The 10,162-nt window shown below is 58.3% G+C and overlaps 2 protein-coding genes across 6 annotated transcripts in view; both read left to right on the plus strand.

Annotated features, from left to right (window-relative positions):
- Positions 1 to 2,436, plus strand: part of TUSC2 (tumor suppressor 2, mitochondrial calcium regulator) — a 4,433-nt gene extending 1,997 nt beyond the window's left edge. Inside the window, exons 2-4 of one of the 3 annotated variants that reach the window (XR_003118068.1) lie at positions 427 to 547; positions 708 to 893; positions 2,405 to 2,436. Coding sequence is in view for 2 of the 3 variants with exons in the window: in XM_025375310.1 (XP_025231095.1) it covers positions 427 to 547; positions 708 to 767; positions 1,238 to 1,420 (364 nt within the window). In the remaining variant the exon portion in view is untranslated. Of the gene's footprint in view, positions 1 to 426; positions 548 to 707; positions 1,987 to 2,404 lie in introns of those variants that run through there. The other 2 variants (XM_025375310.1, XM_025375311.1) reach the window with 2 other exon arrangements.
- A 1,548-nt stretch (positions 2,437 to 3,984) lies between these two features.
- Positions 3,985 to 9,071, plus strand: HYAL2 (hyaluronoglucosaminidase 2). 3 transcript variants are annotated; one of them, XM_025375308.1, is made up of 4 exons: positions 3,985 to 4,238; positions 6,346 to 7,312; positions 7,832 to 7,921; positions 8,336 to 9,071. In XM_025375308.1, the coding sequence occupies exons 2-4, from the start codon at positions 6,392 to 6,394 to the stop codon at positions 8,744 to 8,746; spliced, it is 1,422 nt and encodes a 473-aa protein (XP_025231093.1). In that variant the 5' UTR covers positions 3,985 to 4,238; positions 6,346 to 6,391; the 3' UTR covers positions 8,747 to 9,071. The 3 variants fall into 3 exon arrangements, with proteins under 3 accessions (XP_025231093.1, XP_025231094.1, XP_025231092.1); XM_025375307.1 differs by lacking the exon at positions 3,985 to 4,238 and adding an exon at positions 5,174 to 5,521; XM_025375309.1 differs by having other exon boundaries at positions 4,109 to 7,312.
- The last annotated feature ends 1,091 nt before the right edge of the window (positions 9,072 to 10,162 follow it).

Here is a 10,162-nt window from a genome sequence, read left to right on the forward strand (position 1 = left end):
AGTCTCACTCTGTCGCCCAGGCTGGAGTGCCGTGGCGCGATCTCAGCTCACTGCAAGCTCCGCCTCCCGGGTTCACGCCATTCTCCTGCCTCAGCTTCCCAAGCAGCTGAGACTACAGGCACCTGCGATCACGACCTGCTAATTTTTGTTATTTTTAGTAGAGACGGGGTTTCACTGTGTTAGCCAGGATGGTCTCGATCTGCTGACCTCGTGATCCACCTGCTTCAGCCTCCCAAAGTGCTGGGATTACAGGCGTGAGCCACCGCACCCGGCAAAAATTTTTTTAAAAAAGGATTCTCCAGGCATATTATCCTCTTTTCTTCCCACTTGAGTTAGGAAGACCACAGACTTCCCTGGGGCCTGTGACATTTGCCATGCCTAGGTGTGGGGCTCCAACCCAGCCTGTTCCCCTCTCCCTCTGCGCAGCTCTATGTTCTATGATGAGGATGGGGATCTCGCTCACGAGTTCTATGAGGAGACAATCGTCACCAAGAACGGGCAGAAGCGGGCCAAGCTGAGGCGAGTGCATAAGAATCTGATTCCTCAGGTGAGGGGCTGGGCAGTGGTCACAGAGCCTACAGTAAGCGTATGGAGGTAGACCCAGATGGGATCTGTTGTCATGGTGAGGGGGGATCTGGGAGGAACAAGGAAGCTTCCTGAAGTAGAGGCCCTGCGCTGACCCTCACTAGCCTCTGTTTCCATGGCAGGGCATCGTGAAGCTGGATCCCCCCCGCATCCACGTGGATTTCCCTGTGATCCTCTATGAGGTGTGACCCTGGGAGGTGGCAGACGGAAGCACCCCCTGCCCCAGCAAGAAACTCCCAGGCTCAATCAAGGTGTGACTTCCATTGAGGAGCCCAGGCTGGGGCCACAACCCTGAATAAACTCCATTGGCCCATAACCTTCAGCTGTGAGCGGGTCAGTCCCGCAATATTAGTTGGGTGTTGGTTTTTGTATGGACAAGAGGTGGTTGGTGGGTGGTGAAGGCTAATGGCAGAGTTAGCACCCCACTCTCCCCAGCCACCCCTGCAAGAAGCACGGCAGGGCATATAACAGTCAGGAATGCCCGTTACCTGGTTCCTTGCCTGGTCTGCCTTCTTCCAAGTTTGCCTGGGGCCTAGCCCTGCTAGAGGCTACAGCACTTTACAAGCAAGGTATGCCTTCTTCCAGCCCCTAGGCTGTGGGCACTGTATACAAGTAGGAACTTCCTTTCCTTCACTTCCCTTTTAACCCCTAGTCAGAGCATTTCAGCCGTTTGCTACCTCGATTCCTCCTGTGTTGGACAGAGGCTGGGGGCAGTGCCAGCCTGATTCTTCCAACCTACCTGCCATTTGTTCCTGCCTTCAGATGGATGGACAGTTTGCTGGCTATTGATAGGAGTAGGGACTGGGTGGGGGCTTCTCCCTCTACCCAGGGCTGAGCTGATCCCCCTACTGCAACTAACTGTTCCCCCCGCACCCCAAACCCCCAGTTGAGGAATTGAGAGGGTGCAGGCTGGGGTCAGGACATGCTGTGGATGCTTGTGCCTATGGGGAGTTATTCCAACCCACCTATTCTGTCTAATCCCCATGGCTTTGCACCAAATCCTCCACCCCTCCAATTGGGAGGGGACTGTTCACCACCTTGTGGTAAGGGACAACACCCTAAGGCTGGTGCCAGTAGTTATGAGTAGCCTACCACCTCCTCCCTTACAGTAACCGCCACCCCTTCAGGATCAGTCAAGGGAAAGTACTAGAGCCCCTGGGTAGGGAAAGAAAGGAGAGAAAAACCATAAAAGGAATACTTATAATGTGAAGGTTTGTAAATAGTCCATGATGATGTCGTGGCAGAGTCTGATTTCTATATAGAGGTGACTTTTTTTTTTAAGTACTGTGCAAGCTCTGTGCTTCTAGAATGTGGGAAGTGGCTTGGGGAAGATGGCCCCCAGCCTAGGAAGACTGTTGTGTTATTTGTTCAATTTCAATAAAATGATTTGTAGATCCTGCACATGAGAGTGGCATCCTGTGGGGCTGTGACACCCAGTGTCTAGAATACCACCTGGGCTCAATAGGTAGGCCTGGCACAGGACTCTGGCAGGCCCCCTATGACCAGCAAAGCCCAAGGGTAAGTCTGAGCTCAGCTTGTGGCCATCCCAGCTGTGGCCAGCAGGTGGCTGTGTGTTCACACAGACCTCACTGCAGGCCTCCTGCAGGGTGGGAGGGCACTCACTTATCTGTTGTGATCCATGTGGTGGTGACCCTTGGAATCAGAAGGCCCTGGGATACTTCACTGAGGATTGGCCCTACCTGCCTGACCTAAGGTGAGAGAGTGTGACCCCAGATAGTTCTGGAATATCTGTGTTAGCTGCAGAATTGCCAGCTGACCCTAAGTGGGGTCATGGCCTGACCCCCATGGACCTCAAAAGCCCAACTTTAATGGACAGCAGCCAGATAGGTGTCCCTACACCCTTGGCCTACTGCCAGGCTCAGCAACCCAAACTCATGTGCCTTCTCTAAGGCCTGCCTGTGGACACCATGGGAGAATGAGCTCAGTCTTATGTTTCAGCAAGCAAGGCTCAGCCCACCAGTATTGCCCCTGCTCTCTGTTGCCCTCATCTTGTCACCACCTGCAGCCTGCCCACTGTGGTCATTCTGCCTGCACTTCTCAGGGGCTGCTATGATGCAGATTCTCTGCTAGGCTTAGCCTTTGACTATCAGTTCAATTCCCAGTTAGAGAGGAGAGAGTTCAGGGACAGGCTTCTGACTGTAGGGAGTTGGTCTGCCAGTCTTTTGGAGGTTTGAATTTGTCAAGCCTAGAGCAGGATCACCATATCCAGCCTGGACTTGCAGTTCTGTGGGGTGCCTCCCCATACCCCCCATAGGATGCCAAACATGAGGCCCTGTCATCCTCCATGGTCCCCCTCTACTGGCTGTTCAAGGCCCAGGGCTCTCCCATGCCAGATAGCATCCTATCTCCTACCACCACTGTCCCAGCCTGGGGGAACTCCCTGTGCTGGGCCTGCCCAGCTGACCCCAACACTGGAAACAATGGAGGTCAGGCAGCACTTCCTCACTCTCTCCCGCTGGGCTGTGCTCACTTCCTTCCTGCTGGCTGCTTAAGGAAGTGTCCCTGCCCTGGGACAGTCTGGCCTAGCCTTTGTTTCCCCAGGGGTCCCCACCCATGGAGCTTCCAAGGCCTCTGACCCCTGTAAAGCCAGCACAGTACAGGGACACTGCACCTTCCCCTACCATGTCATGGACTCCTTGGTCCTCAGGGCCAGACTCCAGGGCATTCACCTAACCCTCACACAGCCTTCTGTTGCAGGAGAGGCTCCTGGGCATTGGGCCATTGGGTTGCTGAGGGGTTGGCTCTGGGTGATTTGAGGGTAGGTAGATTTGTCTGCACCCCTGGAGAGGTCTGCTGGAACCTCGCTGCAGTCCTCCCTAGGGCCAGCCACAGGAACACCCCTCCCAGAGGAATATACCCCTTTCCTCATCCATGTTGTAAGGAGTCCCCTACTCTGTGTAGTGAACTCTGAAATACACCCAGGGATGAACTCCAGCAGGAAAGCACTCAGCAGAACCCTCCCAGCTGGTCCCTTCCTTCCCAACCCACACAGTCACACCAACACATTGTCCTGTCACACAGGATGCGGAAGCTCTCAGTGGAAAAAAATGGACTCAGCTACTGGAAGTCCCCCCGACCCTCCTCCCAAGGCTAGTTCCCTTCTTTGGCACCTGCTCTGGGGGACCCTCAGCTGAACAACCCCAAGTATTTTGACTCTCAAAAGCACCACCACCTGACCCCATCCTCTCACACCCTACTGGATTTGAGGATGGGCCCCAACCCTAGGGAAGGAGTGAAGAGGTTCCCTAGTGTTGGAAGCTGTGGGTGTGGGGGAGATTGGCACCTGATCCTGAGCCCATAGCCTTCCTGTCACCTGGCGCAGCTAGTGGGACCAGATCCTACTGGGGAAGGGTGGGGAGGGCAGCGAGCCAGCAGGGCATTCTGGAGGGAAACAGGGTCGAGGCGGTCTCCTCCGCCGCGCCTGTTCCTGGCCCTTTCCTCTCAGGGGGCAGCAGGAAGTGAGGAGAAAGGGCTGGGATGGGAGGCGGGAGCGGATGGGAGGGAATGGGGTTTATCAAGTCCTCGACGGGCTGCCCAACGGGCAGCAGCTAGCGCAAGTAGCCTAGCTGGAGAGGCTCACCCCAGGAAGGAGGGAGGCCGCCGACCGACTGGGCCGACGCACTCCCACACAGGTGAGCCCAGCGCAGACTGCTGGTCTGCACCCCCACAGCACTCCCTCCCTCTCCTGGCGCCTGGGAGGGTTAGGGGCTGGTGGCGCAGACGTGGGCCCTTTGGGGAGCGGAGTCTCGCACTGGGGAGCCGACGTAGGAAGAGCCGATGTGGTTTCGCACGGGGCTCGCCAGGGTCCAGCTCTAAGCCTGTCCCCCACTGGGAGGGGCCGGTGGAGCGTAGGGGTCGCTGGATACGGGATGGAGGCCCTGGGAGACCCCTCTTGCTGGCTTTCTTGGACGTACAGCCAGAAACTGCTGCAGGGGATGGGGGCCTCCTCGGGGTTGAGAGGGAGCCGGGCTCCCAAAGGACCTCAGAGACCGGGCAGAAAAGGACGGGATCGCAGGGATGACTGGCCCTCCCTGATGCGAGTCAGGGAGAGGGGGCGGCCAACTTCCTAGACCCCTCTGAGCTTCCCTGCCCCAACCCCTACTGGCCACGCCGCGACCTACAGCCGGGTTGCCAGGATAACGACTGCCTCGGCCCTTCCCGGGCGTGCTAAGAAGCGGTGCTTGGCCCCCTCCTTCAGTCTTGCAGGGGGCGGGGCCTCCCTTTACACCGCGGACCTGACAAGGGGGCCCCTGATTCGTGGGAGGCGGGGCATTACTGTCCAGGAGACCAGAGGTCGCCTCAGGTCAAAGTCCCTTTTTCCACACAAAGGGGCCCCATGGCTGGCGTCTACGTTCGGGGGTGCAGAGCCAGATCTGCTGCTGCCCCCCCCCGCCAACCTCGGAGTACCGCAGCACCTCCTGATGGTCGAGCGGGACAACGCCTCCTCCCATTTCCCCCACCTTTCTCCCCGTCCTCCTGCCCCGTCCCTCACACTGTCTCTTTAAGGGGCTGGCGGCGCCGCGGAGCGGGTAGGACTGAACCACCGGCCTCGGGCTGCAGGGGGAACATTTCAGGCTGACTTACGCTCGTGGCTGAGACTCCCAGAGAAAACCTGCTCAGAGGGCCATTAGGGTCCCAGATGGGTGGCTACGTTCCTCTGCAGAGGACCTGGGGATCTTCGAGCCCGAAACGCGGCACCGGCACCGAGAAAGGTGAAACACACCTTCCCGCCTCGGCCGCAAGTCCAGTCCCGGGCCCACCTCCGCACTGGAGTCTTAAAGGGCCAGTGGGCCTAGGGGCGGAGCCAGCAGAGGCGCTGAGCCGGGGCCGCGCCTGGGCGAACGGCCGGAGAGGGCTGGGCTGGGCCCGGGATGGCGGTGTCCCTGGCGCGGGTCCCGGTGGCGCCCCGCGCGAGGTGAGGGCGGGCGGTGCAAACCTGGCGGCTCTCTCCCCTTGGGCTGGGGTCTGAATCCCCGGGGGTGCTCGCGGAGAGGCGTCCCACAAACCCCACCCCCACCCGACCGGGCGCTGGCCCCACGTGCGGGGCGGGGGCGGGGTCCCGCACAAAGACCCGGCGGAGCGCGCTCTAGCCCTGAGCTGCCGGGCGGGGGAGGCGGGCGCGCGCATTCCCGGTGGCGGTGGAGGGACGGGCCGGTCGGCCGGCGCCGCCGTGGGAGGTCCGCTGCCCCTTTGTCCCCGCGGGGCCTCCTCCAAGGCGGGAGAGTGTCAGCTCTCGAAAGTCCGGACAGCCTCACTCTTCTGCCGGGCGGGTGTTACACGGATAGAAGCCTCGCAGCTGCGTTCCTTCCAGCTTCCTATCCTCTGAATGAGCTGTTCGCTGCTTTACCCAAATGCTATAGTTTCTCTGGATCAAGGGTTCTTCACGGTGTACAGGGTGGGCATCAGGGGTTCAGGGTTCTCTGAAACCATGTAGTGGATGGTATGCAGTACATGCTCACTCTGGTGAGCCTAGATTATCTAGTTCTGAGAAGGGTCACAGACCTAATAGAGATTTCTCCCGAGTCGTAGGCTACCTGCTCCAGAAAGGAGCCTTGTGTTTCTGGCAGTGAGTTCCCAGGGTGCCTTGCCTGCCCTGCAGTGGCCTGTGGTCTCTCAAACCTATTACAGCCATGAGCACAGTGCCCCCACACAGCATGGGCTTTGGGAGCATAGATGGGCTTGAGGGGGGCACTTCCAGGATTCCCTAGACTGACTTGTTTTCCCCCACCCTTCTTCCAGTTCCTGAGCTGGTGCCAGGCAGGTGACACCTCCTGCAGCCCCCAGCATGCGGGCAGGCCCAGGCCCCGCCGTTACACTGGCCCTGGTGCTGGCGGTGGCATGGGCCATGGAGCTCAAGCCCACAGCACCACCCATCTTCACAGGCCGGCCCTTTGTGGTAGCGTGGGATGTGCCCACACAGGACTGTGGCCCACGCCTCAAGGTGCCACTGGACCTGAATGCCTTTGATGTGCAGGCCTCACCTAATGAGGGTTTTGTGAACCAGAATATCACCATCTTCTACCGCGACCGTCTAGGCCTGTATCCACGCTTCGATTCCGCGGGAAGGTCTGTGCATGGTGGTGTGCCACAGAATGTCAGCCTCTGGGCACACCGGAAGATGCTGCAGAAACGTGTGGAGCACTACATTCGGACACAGGAGTCTGAGGGGCTGGCGGTCATCGACTGGGAGGACTGGCGACCTGTGTGGGTACGCAACTGGCAGGACAAAGATGTGTACCGCCGGTCATCACGCCAGCTGGTGGCCAGTCGTCACCCTGACTGGCCTCCAGACCGCATAGTCAAACAGGCACAATATGAGTTTGAGTTCGCAGCACAGCAGTTCATGCTGGAGACACTGCGTTATGTCAAGGCAGTGCGGCCCCGGCACCTCTGGGGCTTCTACCTCTTTCCTGACTGCTACAATCATGATTATGTGCAGAACTGGGAGAGCTACACAGGCCGCTGTCCTGATGTTGAAGTGGCCCGCAATGACCAGCTGGCCTGGCTGTGGGCTGAGAGCACGGCCCTCTTCCCGTCTGTCTACCTGGACGAGACACTTGCTTCCTCCCGCCATGGCCGCAACTTTGTGAGCTTCCGTGTTCAGGAGGCCCTTCGTGTGGCTCGAACCCACCATGCCAACCATGCACTCCCAGTCTACGTCTTCACACGGCCCACCTATAGCCGCAGGCTCACGGGGCTTAGTGAGGTATGTGTCTCCAGGGCCCTGCCTTTTTCCTCCTTGAGGATCCACTGCACATTTGGGTTATCAGGGGCCACTATAGGACTATATCTGTAGTTTATTGGCTGCTCCACATTCCCTCAAATCATTCTCTCTGTAACCTGAAAGGGCGACATCATTATCCCCATTTTTCAGATGAGAACAATTGAGGCACAGAGATGCTGAGAAGTTTGCCCAAAGCTTCCCAGCAAATCCAGAGCAGAGCTGGGACTGGGGCCCAGGCCTTCTAACTTTGGAATCCATCTTGATAGCTGCACCTAGGCTCAAGTGTGCCTTGGCTTGGGAAACTGAGGCCCAAAAGTGGGGTGGAAATGGACTTAAACATTTAAAAAGGAAGCAAAACAGATGAGTCTCTGCCTGGAGGTGAAAGGGGGGGTTGAGCTGTGAGTTCAGTAGGTTGAAACAGGCTGGGGCCTGCCCTCCCCATCTGTTCCTCTCACCCTGTGGTCTCAGTCTTCCCCAGTGACCACCCCTTTTCCTGCATAGATGGACCTCATCTCTACCATTGGCGAGAGTGCAGCCCTGGGCGCAGCTGGTGTCATCCTCTGGGGCGACGCAGGGTACACCACAAGCACGGTAAGCGAGACCCAGCCTGCTAGAGCTCAGTCTACGAGACAGCCAGAGAGGGCATTTGGCTACCAATCTCAGGTGGGCAATCCTAGTCTAGTCCCCTTGTCTGTCTCCCACCCAAGGCATCCCTGGTCACGACAGAAAAGGAGATCACCCCCACCCTGCTCTCAGGAAAGAGGAAATGCTTTCCTGAACAGCTGTTGAATTCCGCCCTTCCCCATCTGCCCAACAGGGTTCCGGTCTCTGCCCCCACCCACTTCTCGTCAGGAGCAGGGACTGTGTGGCTCAGGTGTAGATTGAATGTATAAATGTGTGCAGTTAAAATAAGGCATAGTCATCACAGTGTGGACACAGTTTCCATCTGGGCCTATGGGCTGAGGTCACTGACCCTGACTTGTGGTCCTTGGCTTCTGCCTCCAGGAGACCTGCCAGTATCTTAAGGATTACCTGACACGGCTGCTGGTCCCCTACGTGGTCAATGTGTCCTGGGCCACCCAATATTGCAGCCGGGCCCAGTGCCATGGACACGGACGCTGTGTGCGCCGCAACCCCAGTGCCAGTACCTTCCTGCATCTCAGCACCAACAGCTTCCGCCTAGTGCCTAGCCACACACCCGGTGAACCCCAGCTGCGACCTGTCGGGGAGCTCAGCTGGGCCGACCTTGACCACCTGCAGACACACTTCCGCTGCCAGTGCTACTTGGGCTGGAGTGGTGAGCAATGCCAGTGGGACCATAGGCAGGCAGCTGGGGGTGCCAGTGAGGCCTGGGCTGGGTTCCACCTCACCAGTCTGCTGGCTCTGGCAGCCCTGGCCTTTACCTGGACCTTGTAGGGGTCTCCTGCCTAGCTGCCCAGCAAGCTGGCCTCTACCACAAGGGTTCTCTTAGGCATGTAGGATCCTGCAGGGGGTGGACAAACTGGAGTCTGGAGTGGGCAGAGCCCCCAGGAAGCCCAGGAGGGCATCCATACCAGCTCGCAGCCCCCTGTTCTAAGGGGGAGGGGAAGTCCCCTGGGAGGCCCCTTTTCTCCCTGCCAGAGGGGAAGGAGGGTACAGCTGGGCTAGGGAGGACCTGACCCTACTCTCTTGCCCTGGATAGTTTATTATTATTATTTTGGGGTCTCTTTTGTAAATTAAACATAAAACAGTTGCTTCTCTGCTTGGATTTTGTATGTGGGCTAGAGTGTGTGAGAGATTCCAGAATCTCTCATGGGGTTTGAGCTCAGCTCTGTCTCTATGAAACCCTCTGCTGGGGACTTCTTGTGTAAGATGTATTCACCAAGACTGGGGGCCCAGAGCTGCCCACTCTGGAGCTGTTCTGCTGGAGCACGAGTCACTGGGAGTGTTGCAAGGGAGTCAGGCCCAGCCTTGTGTGAGGGACGGGGCTCATTGTGTTTCTGCCACTTGCCCCTGTCTTCTCAGCTGGACCAGTGCCAGCCTCCTTGCCAACCCAGGGAGAAACGTTTGATCTTCCCTGCTGTTCCACAGGCAAGGGTGTCTCCTCCAGTCCCTGCTCCCAAGGGCAGTGGACACCAGCCACATACACCTCTCATTAGGGTCACAGCCCTCCCTCGGATCTGGTGGTGGGAGGTGGGCAGCGGATTGGGATCTGAATCCTGAGGTTCAGTCCCTGTCCCATTCTGGAGATGCCTGATGGGGCTGGGAGGTGGCATCTTGGGCCTGGGAGCAGGAACATCTTCTAAGGTCTGCTCCGTCCTGGCTGTGAGAGAATATGGCTAGTCTCTGATTGTCCCTGAGGAAAGAAGGAGCAGCTGGAGTTGCCAGACCAGCTCTGAGCTGCTTCACTAGCCCTGCCTCTGACAGGAGTGCATTCTGCCCCTCCCTCAGCCAGCAACCCCCCACCTGGGGTCCCGCCCATGTCCGTGATGACTCACCACGCAGCCCTGCTTCAGGAGGCTCTGGCTCTGGGGAGACAGACTCAAGAAGCCATTGAGTGGCCAGGGCAGCCAGCAGCAGGGGAGCAGGGGTGGTGCCCTTAGAGATGCTTCCCACATTGGGTTCTGAAAGGTGAGGGCAGCAGCTCGATGCTCGGGAACAAATCCTGGGCAGAGGCTAAAGGAAGCTGGAGAGGGTGAAGGTGAACAGTTCACGGCTGGGGTGTGGCTTAGGGGCTGCTGTGGACAGAGGCAGGAGGGACAGCCCTAGAACAGCACCAGGCCTGACTTCGCCTAATGGTGGAGACTGCCTCACTCATTCAGTAAACGCTGAGCACGCAGTGTGCCTGTGCTG

The sequence above is a fragment of the Theropithecus gelada genome, chromosome 2, assembly GCF_003255815.1.
Source record: "Theropithecus gelada isolate Dixy chromosome 2, Tgel_1.0, whole genome shotgun sequence".
Taxonomy (NCBI): Eukaryota; Metazoa; Chordata; class Mammalia; order Primates; family Cercopithecidae; genus Theropithecus; species Theropithecus gelada.

Excerpts from the sequence above, each read along its gene's own strand:
- HYAL2 (XM_025375308.1), top strand. The coding sequence starts at position 6,392 with ATGCGGGCAGGCCCAGGCCCCGCCGTTACACTGGCCCTGGTGCTGGCG. Across the intron at positions 7,313-7,831 it reads GGCTCACGGGGCTTAGTGAG|ATGGACCTCATCTCTACCAT; the intron begins GTATGTGTCTCC and ends TTTCCTGCATAG. Across the intron at positions 7,922-8,335 it reads CAGGGTACACCACAAGCACG|GAGACCTGCCAGTATCTTAA; the intron begins GTAAGCGAGACC and ends TTCTGCCTCCAG.